Here is a 24,439-nt window from a genome sequence, read left to right as displayed (position 1 = left end):
CTCTGGTTATTCGGGACACGTGTCACATTGATATATTGTGTCATCCCTTATCCCCCTCTTATAGCAGACTTTGCACCTCTTTTGACTTTTTCCCTTCTTGCCAGTTTGGGGAACTTCTCCTGGAAAGTGTTGCCCTGGTACGATGCGTGTGGGCTCGCTTCCAGAAGTACTGGGTGCCCCCCCTTCTTGGTCCCTAAAGATTAGGTTCTTGATAATCACCTCTTGAAATTCCAGGAAAGTTCCCGTCTGGCCTGCACATCGACGTAGCATGTACGCATTGTACAAAGCCATCTGTATGATGTGCCCGTCCATCCCTCCCATGTACCTATTGTAGTCCAGGATGCAGTCTGGTTTGGGGGTGGCCTTTCCTTCATATATCCTAAACCTGTAGGTATACCCTGATGCACTCTCACAGCTTATACATCTTCACGCCATACCTTGCCCTCTTACCCGGCAGGTACTGGCGGAATTGAACCCTCCCTTTAAAATGTACCAGGGACTCATCAATAGAAATACACTTCTCGGGGGTGTATGCTGGGGAAAACCGGGCACTAGAACGGTCTAATAGGGGTCTCCGTTTATACAAACGGTCAAAACTGGGGCCATCTCGGGGTGGGCACGGCTCATTATCAGTATAATGTAAGAAGCAAAGTATTGCCTCATTTATTTATTTTTTTAGGTTCCAGTTCAGTTCTGAAGTTGCTTTGAGGGGCCCATATATTAGAAACCCCTATCAAACACCCCATTTTAGAAACTAGACCCCTCAAAGTATCCACAACAGCATTTAGAAAGTTTATGAACCCTTTAGGTGTTTCACAAAAATTTAGAGCAAAGTAGAGGTGAAATTTAAATTTTTTTTTGTCAGAAAATCCTCTTTATACCATTTTTTTTTATAACACAAAAGGATTTATCAGTGAAACGCAACTTAATACGTATTGCCCAGATTCTGCAGTTTAGAGAAATATCCCACATGTGGCCCTAGTGCGGTAATGGAGTGAAGCACCGGCCTCCGAAGTAAAAGGAGCACCTAGTGGATTTTGAGGCCTCTTTTTTATTAGGCACCATGTCCGGTTTGAAGAGGTCTTGTGGTGCCAAAACATTGGGAACAGCCCAAAAGTGACCCCAATTTGGAAACTAGACCCCTTGAGGAATCCATTGTAGTTTTCTTGGGGTGCATGCGGCTTTTTGATCAGTTTTTATTCTATTTTTAGGTGCCGTGGTGACTAAAAAACAGCAATTGTACGATTGTTTTTTTTTTTACAGCGTTCACCGTGCGCTATAAATGACATATTCACTTTATTCTGCGGGGCGATACGATTACGGCGATACCAGATGTTTATAGTTTTTTTTTATGTCTTATGGCGTTTGCACAATAAAATACGTTTTGTAAAAAATCATTCACTTTTGGTGTTACCTTATTCTAAGAGCCTTAACGTTTTTATTTTTCAATCAATAAAGCCGTGCGAGGACTTATTTTTTGCGTAACGAACAGTAGTTTCGATCAGGACCATTTTTCGGTACATGCGACTTTTTGATCTCTTTTTATTCCATTTTTTGGGAGGTGAAGTGACCAAAGAATTGTGATTGTGGTTCGGTTTATTATTATTTTATTTTACGGCGTTCACCGTGCGGGATAAATAACGAAATAATTTTGTAGTTCAGGCCGTTACGGACGCGGCGATACCAATTATGTATAGTTTATTTATATATTTTTTTTAATAATAAAGGACTGATCAGGGAAAAAGGGGGATTTTTACTTTTAATACTTTTAAATATTTTATTTTCTTATTTTTACACATCTTTTTTTAACTTTTTTTTAACTTTATTACTTTGTCCCACTAGGGGACTTGAGGGCAGGAGGCCCTGATCACTATTCTAATACACTGCACTACATGCGTAGTGCAGTGTATTAGAACTGTCAGCTACTCACTGACAGCAAGCATAGTGGGTCCTGACGTTGTCAGGACCCACTAGGCTTCCGTCTATGGCATAGCCGGACGCCATTGTTTGGTGTCCGGTTGCCATAGTCGCCATCGCCGGCCGCTATCGCGTAGCAGGCCGGCGATGGCAGCTTAACCCCTAAAAAGCCGCGATCTCTATAGAACGCGGCTTTTAAGGGGTTAATCAGCGGGGACACAGCGATCGGTCCCCGCTGTAGGAGCTGTGACAGCTGCTGAACAAGACAGCAGCGTCACAGCTCCTGTATGTGTCGGGAGGACGGCCGAAACGGCCGTTACTCCCAAGACGTACTATTACGGCATGGAGCGCGAACGATACAGCTGCCATGACGTAATAGTACGTCAAGGAGCGGGAAGGGGTTAAACATAGTTTCATGATTTGAAGCATTTTAAAGAGGCTCTGTCACCAGATTTTGCAACCCCTATCTGCTATTGCAGCAGATAGGCGCTGCAATGTAGATTACAGTAACGTTTTTATTTTTAAAAAACGAGCATTTTTGGCCAAGTTATGACCATTTTTGTATTTATGCAAATGAGGCTTGCAAAAGTCCAAGTGGGCGTGTTTAAAGTAAAAGTCCAACTGGGCGTGTATTATGTGCGTACATCGGGGCGTTTTTACTACTTTTACTAGCTGGGCGTTGTGTATAGAAGTATCATCCACTTCTCTTCAGAACGCCCAGCTTCTGGCAGTGCAGACACAGCCGTGTTCTCGAGAGATCACGCTGTGACGTCACTCACAGGTCCTGCATCGTGTCGGACGAGCGAGGACACATCGGCACCAGAGGCTACAGTTGATTCTGCAGCAGCATCAGCGTTTGCAGGTAAGTCGATGTAGCTACTTACCTGCAAACGCCGATGCTGCTGCAGAATCAACTGTAGCCTCTGGTGCCGATGTGGCCGACACGATGCAGGACCTGGGGCAGGAAGTGAGTGACGTCACAGCGTGATCTCTCGAGAACACGCTGTGTGTCTGCACTGCCAGAAGCTGGGCGTTCTGAAGAGAAGTGGATGATATTTCTCGTCAGAACGCCCAGCTAGTAAAAGTAGTAAAAACGCCCCGATGTACGCACATAATACACGCCCAGTTGGACTTTTACTTTAAACACGCCCACTTGGACTTTTGCAAGCCTCATTTGCATAAATACAAAAATGGTCATAACTTGGCCAAAAATGCTCGTTTTTTAAAAATAAAAACGTTACTGTAATCTACATTGCAGCGCCTATCTGCTGCAATAGCAGATAGGGGTTGCAAAATCTGGTGACAGAGCCTCTTTAAGTGTGACAAATATGCAAAAATAGAATAAACTGGGAAGGGGCAAAAACAAACGTTTTCACAGCGCTGAATATGCATTAGTAAAAATGGAGACATTTCCTGCTCTAGTCCAGCCCTTTCTCCAGCTGGCTTGTGCTCAAATTGTAGTAAGCTCCGGACTTGAATGGCAGCATGCTTTACGCCACTCTAGCCAACGCCAGGCATTGCGCATGGTGACATTTGGAACAATGGAGCTGCTCAACCATGGAAACCTATTTTATGATGCTCCCGACGCACCGTTCTTGTGCGTATGTCACTTCCAGAGGCAGTTTGAACTCTGTAGTGAGTGATGGAATAGAGGATAGTTTATATTTACGCGCCATAAGCTTCAGCACACAGCGGCCCCCGCGGTCTACCACTTCATGTCTGATCTGTTACTCCTAGACGTTTTCTCAATACAATAATAGCACTTCCGTTTGACCTGGGCAGACCTAGTTTGTGAACTTTCTGGTTTTGCTGACTTTTGGCAAAGATGGCATCCTATAACAGTGCCACAATTAAAGTCAATGAGCTATTCAGTACGACCCATACTACTAGCAAATTCTGTCTATGGAGATTGCATAGCTGTGTGCTTGATTTTATGCACCTGTTTGCTATGGCTGTGGCTAAAACACCTCAACTCAATAATTAGGAGGGGTGCCCACATACTTTTAGACAAAGAATAGCATAAATAGCATTGAAATGTTATGTGCATAAAAAAAATAATAATTCATAAATCAAATATACATCAGAGTAAGTAAGTGATTCTTGTTAGGTTTCTGTTGTTCCTGAAGGGCAGGACAGCGCAATCTACTGCGCTAATCTACATGGTAATAAAAACAAAGCGTAACGTCACAGAAACCTAAGGGTCCCATTAGAAGTTAATAGGATCCCATAGAATGGGTAGAACAACAAACTCGCAAATTTGTCATGAACTTTTAAAGTGTAGCTAAACGTTTGACAAACTTCTGACATGTCAGTGACATGTCAGAAGTTTGGATTGGTGGGGGTCTGAGCACTGAGACCCCCACTAATCTCTAGAATGAAGCAGCTGAAGCGTTCGTGTGAGCGCTCAGCCGCTTCGTGTCTGTTCGGCTTTTTCCGGAAATAAATGTATCGGTGTACGCTCAATAGAAAGTCTATGAACCCGTACTCTGATACATCAGCTTTCCGGAAAAAGCCGAACAGACACGAAGCGGCTGAGCGCTCACACGAGCGCTTCATTCTAGAGATTGTTGGGGGTCTCAGTGCTCGGACCCCCACCAATGCAAACTTCTGACATGTCACTATGATATGTCAGAAGCTTGTCAAACGTTTAGGCCTCATGCACATGACCGTGCTCGTAATTACGACTCGTAATTACGAGCACGGCCGGCCACGGGCAGCCGGCCGTTTTTGCGAGCCGTGCTCCCATTATAAAGTATAGCAGCACGGCCCGTAAAATGAAAAAATAGAACAAGTTCTATTTTTTTAACGGCACGGGCACCTTCCCGTGAGAAAACGGGAAGGTACCCGTGGCTATCAGAAGTCTATGGGCCCGTTATTGCGGGTCGTAATTACGACCCGCAATAACGGGCGCTTTTACGGACGTGTTCATGAGGCCAGCTACACTTTAAAAACAGAAAAAAATTCTTTCATAACAGCATACAGCTGCCATGTTGACATTTGAAGAAACCAATAAAAGTGATAAAAAGAGATTACCGGAAATTTCATAGGCATTCTTGTGATTTTCATTGTCTTCTAGCTTTGTGATGCAAGTTCCTGTCAGTGGAAGTTTCCCCTAAATAAAAAGACAACAGTGACAATCTATACTACACAAACAATACTGGGAGCGTAAGGTCCATAAATGACTAACTGATCTTAAAGAGGGCCTGTCAGCTTTCCGAATATGTCTGTTTTAGTAAATACATATATTCTCCATAAGTTTGTGCCGTTCCTCTGTTATTCCTCCTTAAAATGTAAAAATAAATGGACAACGGACTGATGTCATTCCCCTTGTCCAAAGGGGCGCATCCCTACAATGACAATGTCGGTGTACGGTTTGGACTGTGTCAGAGTGTGCAGACCCACCCTTTAGTAAAGGGAAATGGCACCCCCCAGCAGTTATTTACTCATGCATTTCCATGAGAAATAATAGAGGATTGACACAAAGCACAAGAAAAGATGTCCCAGCATTGGTATTTCATGGTTACACGAGTATTCTCTAAAAACAGACAAAATTTACAGGTCCTGCTTAAAGAGGCTCTGTCACCACATTATAAGTGGCCTATCTTGTACATGATGTGATCGGCGCTGTAATGTAGATTACAGCAGTGTTTTTTATTTAGAAAACGATCATTTTTGATGGAGTTATGTCCTATATTAGCTTTATGCTAATGAGTTTCTCAATGGACAACTCGGCATGTTTTACTTTTTGGCCAAGTGGGCTTTGTGGAGAGAAGTGTATGACGCTGACCAATCAGTGACCAATCAGCGCCATACACTTCTCCCCATTAATTTACACAGCACATAGCGATATAGCTATAATCGCTATGTGCAGCCACAAAAACATTACTCAAGTGTCCAGCCAGGACGGGATGTGTATTCAGAATCCTGTCACTTCTGTAGCGTCTCTGTGATATTTATAGCAAGGCAAGCCTAATCTCATTTGAAATGACAGGTTACATCGTAATCTCGCGAGATTACGCTTGCCTTGCTGTAAATATCACAGACACGCTACAGAAGTGACAGGATTCTGAATACACTTCACCTCCTGGCTGGAGGTAATGTATATTCATTGTCAGGACACTTGAGTAATGTTATAGTGGGTTTATGTGGCTGCACATAGCGATATATCTATATCGCTATGTGCTGTGTAAATGAATGGGGAGAAGTGTATTATGCTGATTGGTCAGTGTCTTACACTCCTCTGTACAAACCCACTTGGCCAAAAAGTAAAACACGCCCAGTTGTTCATTAAGAAACTCATTAGCATAAAGCTAATATAGGTCATAACTCCGTCAAAAATTATTGTTTTTCTAAATAAAAAACACTGCTGTAATCTACATTACAGCGCCGATCACATCATGTACAATATAGGCCACTTATAATGTGGTGACAGAGCCTCTTTAAATGATATCTGGAATGTAAAGAAGCTGTTTCCTAGTACTAAAGTCAGACACAGATCTTATAGGAGCAGGGTCGGGAGAATAGAGAACACAGATCTCATCTACAGATGCAAAAGTATTGAACATGTACTATTTAAAGAAAAACTAAATTTAACAGTTAATGTGCTGTGCAGTTTTATGCAATCTATTGTTCCCTGGGAAAGGGCTGGCTGTAGTGTTTATCAATGGGATTATAGACTAAGGCTAGAAACTGGTCTGCCCTATTGATGATAAACATGTAAATGCATATTTGTAAAGATGTTTAAGGTTTCTTTTTATTAACATCTTCCAATAAATTTGTAACTCTCGGACACATATTTCCAGTTATTTTTTAGGTTACGGTTTTAAGAAAGTGAGGCTGAAATCTTATGGGCATCATAGATGTTCTTGTTTAAAGGGGCTTGTCCCCTATGGGCAATCCCCATTCGTTAGAAGGGCTTCCTGATATGCGGATTGCAGGTGGTTCTGAAAATACACAGCAACAAGTGGTCAAGGTTATGGGATTCGCAAAAATTTATTTTTAACAATCCAGAAGGGAACAACCACCCTCACCCCATCCATTGATGCTTTATGAGCTGAAATAAAAAGGATTTTAAGTCAGGATGTTGAGTTGCTGCTTTTTGTTCTTGTTCTTATGTGGATTGTTGGATAGCTGGATACTTATTTAGCTGAGCACCACTGTGACATGTTTTATATATATCAACCCTTGGAGAAATACCCACTCCCATGATAAGTGAGGACTGTGAGTAGTGCCGACCTGTTGACGACATTTGTATACGTATTTTTAACCCCTTCCCGACATCCGCCATATTACAGCCGACACTTCAGTGTAATGAGTGTGATCCTGATGATTTAACACGTTAAATTCTGCGATCAATAGTGACCGCTGCATTTAAATGGCTACAAACAGGGGAGCGGCCTGCTGTATATTTAAAAAAGAAAAAAAGCTTTCCCCTATTTTCCCTCAAGCACAACGTAACAAAAAAAAAAAAGTTAAAATCAGTGGCATCACCGCGTCCGTAAAAGGCAACTTTTACAATATATCATAATTAAACTGCACGGTGAACGCCATAAAAATGTGAAAACTTCCAGAATCGCTGTTTCTTGGTCGCTTCATCTCCCACAAAAAAAAAAAGGGAATAAAAAGTGATCAAAATGTCTTATGTACCCCATAATGGTACCAATTTTAACAATCAGTTTTTTACGTGTAAAACCAGTAAAACATAAAAAAACACAATATAAAATTGGCATCACCGTAATCGTATTGACCGGTAGAATAAAGTTAACATGCCATTTTCACTGAATCACGAACGCTGTAAAAACAAAACCCCCAAAAGATTGAGGAATCGCTGTTTTGTTTCCTAATCCGCACCGCAGATATTTTTTTCCCGGTTTCCCACTACATTATATGGAACAATAAATAGTGGCATGAAAAAAAATGATAGAAACATTAAAAAAAAAAAAAAAGTTATGGCTTTTGGTAGGTGGGGGAAGAAAAAATGAAAGTCAAAATCGCAAAAAATGGCTGAGGCGGGAAAGGGTTAATATTTAAATAAAAGTTTTTACTGCGATCGGTAGGGCTTGTGGTAATGGAGAGGAGATAAGATAAGATGTTCCCCAGTCAAGAGACGAAGTGTAGCTGACTATTGATCGCATAGGCACAACCGATGATCACTTGGATGTGGATGTAAATTGTTATGTTTGTGCAAAATAGAAAACAAACACAGATTTTCTAATCTGGTCCGGATAAATGGTCCTTATAGACTGAATCTGGAAATCTTTGGCTTATAATAGAATGATGTTCATTTGCCTCAGCTAAATAGCTCTAATTAGTATTAAAGAGGCTCTGTCACCAGATTTTGCAACCCCTATCTGCTATTGCAGCAGATAGGCGCTGCAATGTAGATTACAGTAACGTTTTTATTTTTAAAAAACTAGCATTTTTGGCCAAGTTATGACCATTTTTGTAGTTATGCAAATGAGGCTTGCAAAAGTCCAAGTGGGTGTGTTTAAAAGTAAAAGTCCAAGTGGGCGTGTATTATGTGCGTACATCGGGGCGTGTTTACTACTTTTACTAGCTGGGCGCTCTGAAGAGAAGTAACATCCTCTTCTCTTCAGAACGCCCAGCTTCTGACAGTGCAGATCTGTGACGTCACTCACAGGTCCTGCATCGTGACGGCCACATCGGCACCAGAGGCTACAGTTGATTCTGCAGCAGCATCAGCGTTTGCAGGTAAGTCGATCTTACCTGCAAACGCTGATGCTGCTGCAGAATCAACTGTAGCCTCTGGTGCCGATGTGGCCGTCACGATGCAGGGGACCTGTGAGTGACGTCACAGATCTGCACTGTCAGAAGCTGGGCGTTCTGAAGAGAAGAGGATGTTACTTCTCTTCAGAGCGCCCAGCTAGTGAAAGTATTAAAAACGCCCCGATGTATGCACATAATACACGCCCAGTTGGACTTTTACTTTTAAACACACCCACTTGGACTTTCGCAAGCCTCATTTGCATAACTACAAAAATGGTCATAACTTGACCAAAAATGCTCGTTTTTTTAAAAATAAAAACGTTACTGTAATCTACATTGCAGCGCCTATCTGCTGCAATAGCAGATAGGGGTTGCAAAATCTGGTGACAGAGCCTCTTTAAGGTATGTTCACACGCTTAACAAAAAACGGCTGAAAATACAGTGCTGTTATCAAGGGAAAACAGCCCCTGATTTTCAGCCGTTTTTTAAGGCCGGTTTTGGAGCTGTTTTTCTATTGAGTCAATGAAAAACGGCTCCAAAATCAGCTCACGTAGTGACATGCACTTTTTTTACAGGCTATTTTCAGCCGCTTAAAAAAACGTCCCGTGCGTTTACGGCCCGAAAATAGCCTGTATGAACATACCCTTAAAGTTAAAGAACGGCATAAAACTGGCATTAGCACACAAGTCATAATATAAACATACAATATTTAAAAGAGAAAATATGAATGGATTTACCTGATAAATAAAACCGCTCATTCTTGGACTGGCAGAAAGCATTAATAATACATTGGGAAAGAAGAGAAGATACCTCTCATTCTTTTCCTTTAGGGAAAAAGTACATTAAAATTAGTACATTGACCACGCAGATTACATAACACTAGGTGCAAGCAGTACAATTTTCTTTGCAATATAAAATAACACAAAAAAGCATCTATCGCACAAAGTAAAAAAAATAAAAATAAAAAGGATACACTAAAGACTATAAACACCCTGCCCCCCCCCCTCCAAAACCCTTAAAAGGAAACAAAAAATTAAAAGTCAGCAGCAAGCTACACAACCAACTTTACATAGTTCACGATCACAGGTATTATGATCCCAATGTACACAAATAAAATTACAAGAAGAGATTCTACAAGATATACGTTCAATTCGAGGAACAATAGAACAAAAAGTCAGGCACATATCCAAGTCATCTGCTATGAAAAGCACCTACCTCACTTCCTGCACACTGTATCATTACTTGGGACATATATATAACTGAGCCAAGTGTCTTAATGTCTTCGCCTTCCCAGCCACGTATGGCCTCATTCAAAATCTGCAGCTCCAATTCCTTTCTTTTTCTCACTTCTTGACATTGTGCCTGCAAACAAAATAAAAAAAATAAAAAAAAATTCTACAAAATACTTCATTTCTCACATCCAATTGTACATTTCATTGCTGCAGTTTATGCCTGAATTTCAATAGGTTTCTGTGTACAGAGGCCATAATATCAGAACTGTCAAACTTAACTGGATAGAATCTACATTATTTCCATGGCTGTACTCAGCATTGGAGTTTTTCTATCCTATGACCTGAACAAATTTAACTTTTTTGATTTTTATCTGCATCATATATATCACTAAACCAGGGGTCTCAAACCGAGAAAGTGGGCCACATATAGAAAAAATGTGACGTTGACGGGCCACATTACTTTATTACAAAATAATTGTTAATTAGTTATTTGAACTACTATAATACTACATTAGTATAATAATACTACATTGCTATATCAATAGCGCTAGGTTTAAACCTAACGGAAATGTGAGTTCTCCACGTGCTTATTTCAAAAATCCAATTTTACAGGTTAAAGTGTAGCTAAACGTTCGACAAACTTCTGACATGTCACTATGACATGTCAAAGTGACACGTCAGAAGTTTGTATTGGTGGGGGTCCGAGCACGGAGACCCCCACCAATCGCTAGAACGAAGCAGCTGAAGCGTTTGTGTGAGCGCTTAGCTGCTTCGTGTCTGTTCGGCTTTTTCCGGAAACAAATGTATCGGTGTATGGACTCAATAGAAAGTCTATGAGCCCGTGGTGGCTGTACGGCGTTCTCTACAGTGGGGGCTGTACGGCGTTCTCTACAGTGGGGGCTGTACGGCGTTCTCTACAGTGGGGGCTGTACGGCGTTCTCTACAGTGGGGGCTGTACGGTTTTCTCTACAGTGGGGGCTGTACGGCGTTCTCTACAGTGGGGGCTGTACGGCGTTCTCTACAGTGGGGGCTGTACGGCGTTCTCTACAGTGGGGGCTGTACGGCGTTCTCTACAGTGGGGGCTGTACGGCGTTCTCTACAGTGGGGGCTGTACGGCGTTCTCTACAGTGGGGGCTGTACGGCGTTCTCTACAGTGGGGGCTGTACGGCGTTCTCTACAGTGGGGGCTGTACGGCGTGCTCTACAGTGGGGGCTGTACGGCGTGCTCTACAGTGGGGGCTGTACGGCGTGCTCTACAGTGGGGGCTGTACGGCGTTCTCTACAGTGGGGGCTGTACGGCGTTCTCTACAGTGGGGGCTGTACGGCGTTCTCTACAGTGGGGGCTGTACGGCGTTCTCTACAGTGGGGGCTGTACGGCGTTCTCTACAGTGGGGGCTGTACGGCGTTCTCTACAGTGGGGGCTGTACGGCGTTCTCTACAGTGGGGGCTGTACGGCGTTCTCTACAGTGGGGGCTGTACGGCGTTCTCTACAGTGGGGGCTGTACGGCGTTCTCTACAGTGGGGGCTGTACGGCGTTCTCTACAGTGGGGGCTGTACGGCGTTCTCTACAGTGGGGGCTGTACGGCGTTCTCTACAGTGGGGGCTGTACGGCGTTCTCTACAGTGGGGGCTGTACGGCGTTCTCTACAGTGGGGGCTGTACGGCGTTCTCTACAGTGGGGGCTGTACGGCGTTCTCTACAGTGGGGGCTGTACGGCGTTCTCTACAGTGGGGGCTGTACGGCGTTCTCTACAGTGGGGGCTGTACGGCGTTCTCTACAGTGGGGGCTGTACGGCGTTCTCTACAGTGGGGGCTGTATGGCGTTCTCTACAGTGGGGGCTGTATGGCGCTATCTACAGAGGGGGCTGTATGGCGTTCTCTACAGAACGCCATACAGCCCCCACTGTAGAGAACGCCATACAGCCCCCACTGTAGAGAGCGCCATACAGCCCCCACTGTAGAGAGCGCCATACAGCCCCCACTGTAGAGAGCGCCATACAGCCCCCACTGTAGAGAGCGCCATACAGCCCCCACTGTAGAGAGCGCCATACAGCCCCCACTGTAGAGAGCGCCATACAGCCCCCACTGTAGAGAGCGCCATACAGCCCCCACTGTAGAGAGCGCCATACAGCCCCCACTGTAGAGAGCGCCATACAGCCCCCACTGTAGAGAGCGCCATACAGCCCCCACTGTAGAGAGCGCCATACAGCCCCTCCCCTGTAGAGAACGCCATACAGCCCCCCCCTGTAGAGAACGCCGTACAGCCCCCCCCCCCCCCCCGTAGGTAACGTTATACAGCCCCCCCTGTAGGTAACCCCTGTAAAAGCCGACCTATAGTGTGTCCTGCAAAAGACATGTATCCCCTATCCACAGGATAGGGAATACATGTCTGATCGCTGGCAGCGATAAGGAGAACGGGGGACCGAAAGTCCCCCGAAGTTAGCCATGACTAACCTCTGACTTCCAGCGTCTGCGCAGCTCAATAAAAATGAAAGGAGCGCTGGTCACGCATGCGCACAAGCGTGACCGGCGCGCCATTCATTTCTACGGAGCTGCCGACAGACCCCGGAAGTCCGAGGTTTGTGATGGAGAACTTCAGGGGACTTTCAGTCCCCAGTTCTCCCTATCGCTGCCAGCGATCACACATGTATCCCCTATCCTGTGGATAGGGGATACATGTCTTTTGTTTAATGGCAGAGCGGGCCCCGCTGCTATGGCGGTAGTTACGCCACCGGGTGGGGGTCTCAGTGCTCGGACCCCCACCAATACAAACTTCTGACTTGTCACTTTGACATGTCACTATAACATGTCAGAAGTTTGTAGAACATTTAGCGACACTTTAAGTGTCGCTAAATGCAGTCCGGCGGCTCAGTTGGCAGCGTTTGGCAGACACACCAATGTCAAGATTGGGCAGCCCCTTTTTAGATTGTGCCACAGTGCCCTCGGTAGATGCTGCCACAGTGCCCTCGGTAGATGCTGCCACAGTGCCCTCGGTAGATGCTGCCACAGTGCCCTCGGTAGATGCTGCCACAGTGCCCTCGGTAGATAATGCCACGCACACCCCTTGTAGATAGTGGCACACACACACACCCAGTAGATAGCTCCATTGGGGCTCCCTCTAGAAGTGGAATCCCCAGAGAGTTGCCTACGCTTTGACCAGGGATTCCTCTGCTGGAGGAGCACCTGACGTCACTGTCCATACACAGTGACGTCAGGTGATCCTCCTACACCGAAATGTGCTGTCGGGGGCAACCCCATACCCGGCGTCCCGGGAAGCCCCTGATATCAGTGTCTTGGGAAGCCCCTGATATCAGTGTCCATATATGGAGTTCCGGAGAAGACGCTTCTAGCACTTTGCCTGGGATTCCAGCTCTGCTCCTGACATCAGTGTTCATATAAATCGACAGGGATGTCAGGGGCAACCCCAGAGCTGGTGTTCCAGGCAGAGCGCTAGTAGACTCCAGCTGTGCTCCTGACATCATTGTCCAGCTCTGGGGAAGCCCTAGACATCGCTGTCAATATGTGGACAGCGATGTCAGGGGATTCCACAGAGTTCCGGAGCAGAGCCTATACTAGCGCTCTGCCCGGGACTCTGCTCTGGGGAAGACCCTGACAACACTGTCCATATATGGACAGCGATGTCAGGGAATTCCACAGAGTCCTTCTATACTAGTCGCGGCAAGCATTTAGAGGGGATCTGCAAGTGAAAGGAGGAAGAAAGATCAGACTTCAGGCCCTTTTACACCGGCCGATAAGCAGCTGGTGCAGCGAGCGCCGATCAACGAGACCTGCCCTCGTTTGCTCCTGTCACATGGAGCTATGGACAGGGAAATGTGCTGCCGACAATGATAATATTTAACTTTTTTAAATCGATACGACCAGCAGATGATCGAGCGTTTGCTTGTTAAATCTGCTGATCGTCCCCCTGTTTACACTGGGCAATTATCGGCAACGAGCGTTCCTAGAACGCTCGTCTGGCCGATAATTGTTCAGTGCAAAACCCCCCCTAACTTTGGTCTTTCCCACTGTAAAGCCAGTCAGTGACTCAGGGAGGGAGGGGGGGGGGGGGTGAAACAATAAATTTTCTTCATGTTACCCTATGCGTTCTCTGATTTTTTTTTCATTTTTTTTTATTTTTTAATAGTCTATTGTCAGATGTTGTTGTGGGTCTCATAGCCCTTTTAAACAAGCTGATTGGGCAAATAAGTGCATTTTTAAATGCTCATTCCCGATCATTTCCATGTAAAAACAAACACACTCTGAGATTGCATCTTTCACGAGGGAATTAAAAGAAGGATTAAAACCCAGGATTTCTTTTATTTATTTGTTTTAAATTTTGTAACAACAAAGAAGTATCGTTTTTAACTGCACCGCGTGCCAGACCATTTGTCTACTATTTTGGATTAAAATCATCCATTGTCGTCAGCACATCTCCCCGTGTAAACAGGAATGTGCTGGCAACAATATTAAAACTCTACTTGCCCGACCGATTGCACTAACTATTATTCGGTCACATACAGTACTGATGATTGTGCTTGTGACTGGCAGAAAATCTGCCTATGTAAAAGGAAACTAAGGCGGGATTCACACGACAGGGTTTCCCGGCCGGGTGCCGGCTGTTCAGAAATCGGCTGGCACCCGGCTGCATTAGGAATAATAGACCCCTAATGGGGCTATTCACACAATCGATTTTCTGACGGCCGGCTCTCATAGAAGTCTATGGGGCCGGGTAATACACGGCCATCACCAGAATGTGTCCCGAGTGATGGCCGGGTCTACCGTCGCTCGCGCACTCTCTCTCTCCTCCTCCTCCTCACAGTGCATGTGAGGGGGAGGAGGAGGGTCTTTTATTGTTCGCTGTAGGAGTCGGAATCCCCAATCCCCGGCTGGGGATTGGGGATTCCGCTACAGGAGAAGTGCGTGACTACACTGTCCATATATGGACACAGCGAAGTGACTCACTTCTGCAGCGAAATCCCCGACTCTATGGCCGGGGATTCCGCTACAGGAGAAGTGAGTGACTACACTGTCCATATATGGACACAGTGACGTCACTCACTTCTGAAGCGGAACTCCCGACCTGTGGCAGGGAATTCCTCTTCAGGAGAAGTCAGTGCCTACACTGTCCATATATGGACATTGAAGTCAGTGACTTCTCCTGTAAGGGGGGGGGGGGGATGGGTGCAACCTACAGGGGACTTGGTGGCATCACCTACAGGGGACTTGGTGGCATCACCTACGGGGGGCAGGGTGGCATCACCTACAGGGGGCAGGGTGGCATCACCTACAAGGGGCAGGGTGGGTGGCATCGCCTACAAGGGGCAGGGGGCTGGGTGGCATCGCCTGCAGGGGGCTGGGTGGCATCGCCGGCAGGGGGCTGGGTGGCATCGCCGGCAGGGGGCTGGGTGGCATCGCCTGCAGGGGGCTGGGTGGCATCTCCTACAGGGGGCTGGGTGGCATCACCTACAGGGGGCTGGGTGGCATTACCTACCAGGGGGGCTGGGTGGCATTACCTACCAGGGGGGCTGGGTGGCATTACCTACCAGGGGGGCTGGGTGGCATTACCTACCAGGGGGGCTGGGTGGCATTACCTACCAGGGGGGCTGTGGCATTATCTACAAAGGGCTGTGTGTGGCAACAAATTTAAATGAAATTCATCAGATTTTAAAACGGACAGGGAAAAAAACGGATACAAATCGGGTCCAAATCGGCCGGTAAAAACGGCAACTCGGCCAGGAACGGATGCAAAACGGCCGATTTTCCCGGCCGACACTCGGACCCTGTCGTGTGAATAAGGCCTAAGGCACACACACGCGCGCACACACACGCACGCACACACGCGCCTTAAAAACTTGATTACCGAAAGGTTCTTGAATGCAGTCATGGACTTCTGGATATCTGTCCTGTCTGGATGATAATCCTGAAACAAAAAAAGTGATCATTGGTAAAAAAACAAATATATATATGTATGTATAAATGGGTTAGTCAGCATGCAGTTTCTTTACTAGATAAAATAGCGCAGCATGCTATACTCTGACCGTCAACGTCGCAAGAACCACCACTCTGGTCTGAGTAATAGCTCTATCAGTCTCCTGATTGACCACTAGAGCCTTCACTCAGAGCAGAGATGGGCACTTACGACCGCCACGCTGGGGGAATCAAACGTCAGTTTCTCGGGCATGCAACTTGCAGGACCAAGAAAAAAAAAGGGAGTCAGTATTAAGCTAGGCCGGTATGCATCAAAACAGAATATGTAACGAATAAAGTGACCAAATTTAAATGGATACATAATTCTAAGGCTACTACTTATCAATGCCAGAAAAATGTATTTATATGCCAAACTACGCCATATCAAACAAGCAAGTTACCCAAATATTTAGTACAGCAGACTATTATCTAAACATATCAATGCACACCAGCTGAATGGTACAACTGTCGCCAACAGAGGTGTGTATCTGCTTGTGTCTGGAAACACGGGTAAACCATATGTAGACCCGTCACCAAGACGAGAAAAGTAAGCCTTAAACTATGGCAGCGTCCTCTCTTTTCATCTCCTAGTCAGTTAATGTTCCGTTTTCTTCATCGTTTGTCACTATGCAAGTTTACTGCTGTGGCATATGTTCATTGAAAGCGTAAGGCTACACACGTTCTGAACTTTGCTGCGGAAAATAGGCACCAAATCTCAGGAAATTTGCAGTTAAAAGCCAGAGCGTGCAATGTTCGGTGAGGTTTTTACGTTTTCATGCTGTGGGTTTTGGTGCGTTTTTCCTTAGTATAAGGCAGATACAATTCGTAAAGCGGAAACGCAAGATAAATTGACATACTGCGGATTTTTTTTTAAAAACGCACCGCAGATAAATTTACGTGCCAATAAATACTTCAGCGTGTACATGAGATTTCCTGACTATGCTGGTACTGTATTATGCTGCAGATTTGCTGCATGCAAATACGCACGCAACACCCATCGTGTGCATTGACCCGAAGGGTGAATTTACACAAGCAGGTGTACTAGGGTTTTTTTCTTAATTGCTGCCATTAGTGCAAAACTACTGTAAAAAAAACACAAGAAAAAAAATTCCATGTTCTAGAAGATGCATGCTTACTGAGCTTGACCGACATCCTGTAACCCCTCATGCTTCTAAGTGAATTGGCTCTGAACAAAAGCATGAACTCAGTGTGACATGGACGTCTGCCCATACCAGAAACTAATTTAAAGCGCACCTAACTTTTTAGATTAATTTTCAGGATAAGGCGTCATGTGTGTATATGAGAATTACCCCTTTTTCTTGCCATTATATGACTTCTGTAAAAAACTAAATTCTACACGTTTCCCCCACTGCAGGCGCCCTCTCTTTAATGGTGATCACATCTTCTATGCACTGGACACATAGGAGAATCGTGGTATATTATATATATATATATATATTTATTATACATACATACATACAGTGAAGGAAATAAGTATTTGATCCCTTGCTGATTTTGTAAGTTTGCCCACTGTCAAGGACATGAACAGTCTAGAATTTTTAGGCTAGGTTAATTTTACCAGTGACAGATAGATTATATAAAAAAAACAAACAGAAAATCACATAGTCAAAATTATATATATTTATTTGCATTGTGCACAGAGAAATAAGTATTTGATCCCTTTGGCAAACAAGACTTAATACTTGGTGGCAAACCCCTTGTTGGCAAGCACAGCAGTCAGACGTTTTTTGTAGTATGAGGTTTGCACACATGTTAGATGGAATTTTGGCCCACTCCTCTTTGCAGATCATCTGTAAATCATTAAGATTTCGAGGCTGTCGCTTGGCAACTCGGATCTTCAGCTCCCTCCATAAGTTTTCGATGGGATTAAGGTAGGCCACTCCATGACCTTAATGTGCTTCTTTTTGAGCCACTCCTTTGTTGCCTTGGCTGTATGTTTCGGGTCATTGTCGTGCAGGAAGACCCAGCCACGAGCCATTTTTAATGTCCTGGTGGAGGGAAGGAGGTTGACACTCAGGATTTGACGGTACATGGCTCCATCCATTCCCCCATTGATGCGGTGAAGTAGTCCTGTGCCCTTAGCAGAGAAACACCCCCAAAACATAATGTTTCCACCTCCATGCTTGACAGTGGGGACGGTGTTCTTTGGGTCATAGGCAGCATTTCTCTTCCTCCAAACACGGCGAGTTGAGTTAATGCCAAAGAGCTCAATTTTAGTCTCATCTGACCACAGCACCTACTCCCAATCATTCTCAGAATCATCCAGATGTTAATTTGCAAACTTCAGACGGGCCTGTACATGTGCCTTCTTGAGCAGGGGGACCTTGCGGGCACTGCAGGATTTTAATCCATTACGGCGTAATGTGTTACCAATGGTTTTCTTGGTGACTGTGGTCCCAGCTGCCTTGAGATCATTAACAAGTTCCCCCCATGTAGTTTTCGGCTGAGCTCTCACCTTCCTCAGGATCAAGGATACCCCACGAGGTGAGATTTTGCATGGAGCCCCAGATCGATGTCGATTGACAGTCATTTTGTATGTCTTCCATTTTCTTACTATTGCACCAACAGTTGTCTCCTTCTCACACAGCGTCTTACTTATGGTTTTGTAGCCCATTCCAGCCTTGTGCAGGTCTATGATCTTGTCCCTGACATCCTTAGAAAGCTCTTTGGTCTTGCCCATGTTGTAGAGGTTAGAGTCAGACTGATTAATTGAGTCTGTGGACAGGAGTCTTTTATACAGGTGACCATTTAATACAGCTGTCTTTAATGCAGGCACCAAGTTGATTTGGAGCGTGTAACTGGTCTGGAGGAGGCTGAACTCTTAATGGTTGGTAGGGGATCAAATACTTATTTCTCTGTGCACAATGCAAATAAAAATATAGAATTTTGACTATGTGATTTTCTTTTTTTTTTTTTATATATATAATCTATCTCTCACTGGTAAAATTAACCTAGCCTAAAAATTCTAGACTGTTCATGTCTTTGACAGTGGGCAAACATACAAAATCAGCAAGGGATCAAATACTTATTTCCTTCACTATATATATATATATATATATATATATATATATATATATATATATCTCAAAAGAAAACAGCAGCACTCACTAGAGAAAATGTATAGGTGCCAAGAAAGCCGTCCAGATCCTGGGACTAGGTAGTATATAAAAATAGAAATCTTGCAGCACTCAAAATAGTGAAAATAAAGTGGTTTATTCAGCCAACAAACAGCGACGTTTCTGTCCTACAATAGGACCTTTATCAAGCATGGTAACATACTGAGTGATCACGGTATATAAAGAGTGAAAAGGCATTTGCATAATTAATCTCATTAAAAATACACATAACGTGCAAAGTGCAGGAAAAACAAAACATAGTGTGTATGAATGGTATCAGATATGATCAAGACATCGATACATAAACAACAGGTGCAAATACATACATAATATAGAACAATATCGCATGAAAAAGCATATGAATATAAAATTACGACAATCATATATACAACAGTTGTGTTGAAACAAATCACGTTGGTTCTCCTCACCAATCAGAGCTTCAGGACCTTCATAATCAAAAGCACGTCCAGGTTATCCATATGACGACAATCAGTACACAAAGCATGGTCTTACAAAGTATGTGCGTATGTGTATGTATATTGCCGACTTCCGGTTAGAGGACCGGAAGTTTACCGTCACCACGCAACAGGACGCTTCAGGAGCACAACGGCGAACACGTACTCTCCCCGAGGGCACCTCTCTCACAAAGCGTCCATCGTTGCCAGGCAACCCCCAATCACACGGCTCCTTGTGATTAGAAAGGTAAATATTGTGGCACAATCGATACGGTTGTCGTGTGCAGTCCCAACCAAAAAAAAGATCAAAACTTGATCTCAAATGTGCTCATAGGGGTAGTCAGTAATAATGCAGCAATGCTTCTAATAGTACATATATATTATCAACGGATAAGATGCATCCAAGATCCACACGTGGGTATGCCCGATCCCTGGCCACACTTCCGTGGTCCTATCCACATTAAATTCTACATTGAGTCCGTTAGGTCTCAATGTATTCAGTGAGAATATCCATTTCAATTCCCTCTTGTGCAGAACCAAATGTCTATCACCCCCATTATGTAATGGGGGAACATGGTCCAGTATCATAAATTTTAGATCTCTCTCTGTGTGTCCCTTCTCAACAAAATGCTTAGCAACAGGTAGATCTAATTTATTCTTCCTAATTGAAAATCTGTGGTTATTAAAACGGGTTTTGAACATGCAGGTGGTTTCACCTACGTATATTAATTGGCAAGGACACCATAACGCATAAACAACCCAATCAGAGTCACAGGTGAGTGTGTGTCTGATGTTGTAATTTCTACCAGTTTGAGGGTGTATAAAAACATTACCTCTACACATTACCTCTGCGTGGTGACGGTAAACTTCCGGTCCTCTAACCGGAAGTCGGCAATATACATACACATACATGTACAATTTACACAATGATGGCAAGGAAAGTTACCCACTTTCAATGGTTGTAATAAAGACTGTGTAGCACTTTTACATGCTTTGACTTTTGTCTTAACAAGTCTATCTCTCAAGTTTTGTGTACGTCTATAAGACATCAGTGGTCCATTGTTTAATTCATCAATATGTACACAGATATACACCCTCAAACTGGTAGAAATTACAACATCAGACACACACTTACCTGTGACTCTGATTGGGTTGTTTATGCGTTATGGTGTCCTTGCCAATTAATATACGTAGGTGAAACCACCTGCATGTTCAAAACCCGTTTTAATAACCACAGATTTTAAATTAGGAAGAAAAAATTAGATCTACCTGTTGCTAAGCATTTTGTTGAGAAGGGACACACAGAGAGAGATCTAAAATTTATGATACTGGACCATGTTCCCCCATTACATAATGGGGGTGATAGACATTTGGTTCTGCACAAGAGGGAATTGAAATGGATATTCTCACTGAATACATTGAGACCTAACGGACTCTATGTAGAATTTAATGTGGATAGGATCACTGTGTAGCGTCTTGTCTCCCCTTCTCCTTTTTGTGTTCCCGTTATGATCCTCATCGGATATTAATTTTGGTGACACGATTTTATTATATTATGCTGTATTGAGATATTTGTGTGTTAATTTTTTGTTATTAAAATATTTTGTTTTGTATCACTTTAGATCCCAACAGAACTTCGGGACCATCCTTCTCTGTATTTACCTTCATTGATTTATATGTATTCGCAAAGTTTATTTCTGTTGTTTTGCTTAGTCCCATCCTATTTATATAAAGATAGCTCTTAATACATATTTTCTTGTCTCTTATGGGGACTGTCAGTAAGCAATACTGGGCTTATTACTCAGATTCATACCACTTTATCATCAACTTCGTTTTTGCGGATTTGATTCTGCACCGACAATATAGGTCCGATACACGTCTGTGAACTCTTTGGATTCCCCATATACATTAAGTTGTGGTTGGACGAATCCTTAAGTTCCTGGGGACTAGTTCCCTTTTGACCACGGAAGTGTGGCCAGGGATCGGGCATACCCGCGTGTGGATCTTGGATGCATCTTATCCGTTGATAATATATATGTACTATTAGAAGCATTGCTGCATTATTACTGACTACCCCTATGAGCACATTTGAGATCAAGTTTTGATCTTTTTTTCGGTTGGGACTGCACACGACAACAGTAGCGATTGTGCCACAATATTTACCTTTCTAATCACAAGGAGCCGTGTGATTGGGGGTTGCCTAGCAACGATGGACGCTTTGCGAGAGAGGTGCCCTCGGGGAGAGTACGTGTTCGCCGTTGTGCTCCTGAAGCGTCCTGTTGCGTGGTGACGGTAAACTTCCGGTCCTCTAACCGGAAGTCGGCAATATACATACACATACACACATACTTTGTAAGACCATGCTTTGTGTACTGATTGTCGTCATATGGATAACCTGGACGTGCTTTTGATTATGAAGGTCCTGAAGCTCTGATTGGTGAGGAGAACCAACGTGATTTGTTTCAACACAACTGTTGTATATATGATTATGTCGTAATTTTATATTCATATGCTTTTTCATGCGATATTGTTATATATTATATATGTATTTGCACCTGTTGTTTATGTGTCGATGTCTTGATCATATCTGATACCATTCATACACACTATGTTTTGTTTTTCCTGCACTTTGCACGTTATGTGTATTTTTAATGAGATTAATTATGCAAATGAATTTTCACTCTTTATATACCGTGATCACTCAGTATGTTACCATGCTTGATAAAGGTCCTATTGTAGGACAGAAACGTCGCTGTTTGTTGGCTGAATAAACCACTTTATTTTCACTATTTTGAGTGCTGCAAGATTTTTATATATATATATATATATATATATATATATTACACACACACACACTTCTCAATTAATTGGAATATCAAACAGTTAAAGGGAAGGTGTCACGGAAAAAAAAATGTATATGTTATTGCTTTTTTTTTTTTTAATTAATTTTATTTATTTGTGTTTTTGTGTTGTACTTTTTCTTACTTTTACTTCACTATGGGGGCTCCCATTTTTTTTTTCCATCTCTGTATGTGTCGATTAACGACACATACAGAGATGGAATACGGCACATACATCCCTATAGAGGATGCGAACGGGAGCTATTCCATTCACTATAGCGTACTGCACACAGTCCAAAAGGAAGGTCTTTGGCAGAGCGACATCCGGCGCCATTTTCATGTGGACCAGAAGCTGCGGCCGGACAGTAAGACGTCCATATGTTCAGAAGCAAGGACTAGGGACAGCGACGGAAGGAGCAGGTAAGTTATGTTTGTGTATGTATGTTCGTGTTGTGTGATTACCACTGTATCTAATCCTCCTACACTGTGCATTTACTCAAAAAATGGCGGCACACAGTGTGGGAGTTTTGAACATTCAACCCCCTCCTTTCTCCTGACACTAGCCAGGATAAAGGAGGGGGGGGGATGGTTTGAGGACACTAGAGCGAGTGTGTCTTCTCCAATTATGCAGCATAAAGCAATGAGGTTGCTTTACCACATGCCAATGCTGCAATTTTGGGAGTTGCTCCCTCTAGTGACCAGCACATGGAAATGTTATAAATTAGAATCTAATTTATAATATTTCCTGACTTGTAAAAAAATTAGATCAATGTGTAATCATTTATATACTAACTAAAAAAAAATAATAATAATTTTCTAGCGACACATTCCCTTTAATGTATTTCAGTAATTTAATTCAAAAAGTGAAACTCATACTATATAGATTCATTACACACAGAGTGATCTATTTCAAGCATTTTTTTTCTTTTAATGTTGATTATGGCTAACAGTTAATGAAAACCCCAAATTATGTCTCGCAGAAAATTTTAATATTCGGTAAAAGTGCAAGATTGTAGACTCATGGTGTCACACTCTAATCAGCTAATCAACACAAAACACCTGCAAAGGTTTCCTAAGCCTTTAAATGGTCCAACAGTCTGATTCAGTAAGCTACACAATCAAGGGGAAGACTGCGGACTTGACAGTCATTGACACCTTCTACAAGAAGGGTAAGCCACAAAAGGACAATGCTAAAGAAGCTGGTTGTTCACAGAAGAGTGCTGTATCCAAGCATATTAATGGAAAGTTGAGAGGAAGGAAAAAGTGTGGAAGAAAAAGGTGCACAAGCAACAGGGATAACCGCAGCATTGAAAGGAGTCAAGAAAAGGCCATTCAAGAATCTGGGGGAGATTCACAAGGAGTGGGCTGCGGCTGGAATCAGTGCTTCAAGAGCCACCACACACAGACGTATCTAGGACGTCGGCTACAACTTCGCATTCCTTGAGTCAACGTCAGAAGCGTCTGTTTCTCAGTGGTCCAATGTCCTGTTTTCAGATGAAAGTAAATTTTGCATTTCATTTGGAAATCAAGGTCCCAGAGTCTGGAGGAAGAGTGGAGAGGCACTCAATCCAAGTTGCTTGCGGTCCAGTGTGAAGTTTCCACAGTCCGTGATGGTTTAGGGAGCCATGTCATCTGCTGGTGTTGGTCCACGGTGTTATATCAAGTTCAGAATCAACGCAGCCGTCTACCAGGAAATTTTAGAGCACTTCATGCTTCCCTCTGCTGACAAGCTTTATGGAGATACGGATTTGATTTTCCAGCAGGACTTGGCACCTGCCCACACAGCCAAAAGTACCAATACCTGATTTAATAACTACAGTATCACTGTGCTTGATTGGCCAGCAAACTCACCTGACCTAAACCGCATAGAGAATCGATCGGGTATTGTCAAGAGGAAGATGGGAGACACCAGACCCAATAATCAGAAGGAGCTGACGGCCACTATCAAAGCAACCTGGGCTTTCAGAACACCTCAGCAGTGCCACAGGCTGATCGGCTCCATGCTACACTGCATTGATGCAGTAATTCATGCAAAAGGAGCCCGACCAAGTATTGAGGGCATATACTGTACTTTCCAGTTGGCCAACATTTCGGTATTAAGAATAATTTTTGAAATTGGGCTTATTTAACCCCTTCAGGACTGAGCCTATTTTGGCCTTGTGGATGCA

The 24,439-nt window shown here is 43.7% G+C and overlaps 1 protein-coding gene across 3 annotated transcripts in view; it reads right to left on the bottom strand.

Moving 5' to 3' along the window:
- Positions 1-24,439, bottom strand: part of ARHGEF7 (Rho guanine nucleotide exchange factor 7) — a 149,497-nt gene that overhangs the window by 35,007 nt on the left and 90,051 nt on the right. For all 3 annotated transcript variants that reach the window (XM_075852516.1, XM_075852517.1, XM_075852518.1), the window contains 4 exons: positions 15,733-15,792; positions 9,859-10,005; positions 9,381-9,467; positions 4,951-5,029 (listed from right to left, as the gene is read on the bottom strand). In XM_075852516.1, coding sequence (XP_075708631.1) covers positions 4,951-5,029; positions 9,381-9,467; positions 9,859-10,005; positions 15,733-15,792 — 373 coding nt within the window. The remainder of the gene's footprint in view (positions 1-4,950; positions 5,030-9,380; positions 9,468-9,858; positions 10,006-15,732; positions 15,793-24,439) is intronic.

The sequence above is a fragment of the Rhinoderma darwinii genome, chromosome 2, assembly GCF_050947455.1.
Source record: "Rhinoderma darwinii isolate aRhiDar2 chromosome 2, aRhiDar2.hap1, whole genome shotgun sequence".
Taxonomy (NCBI): Eukaryota; Metazoa; Chordata; class Amphibia; order Anura; family Rhinodermatidae; genus Rhinoderma; species Rhinoderma darwinii.
Note: the sequence above shows the minus strand (reverse complement) of the source record. Positions and strands in the feature narration are given on the sequence as shown.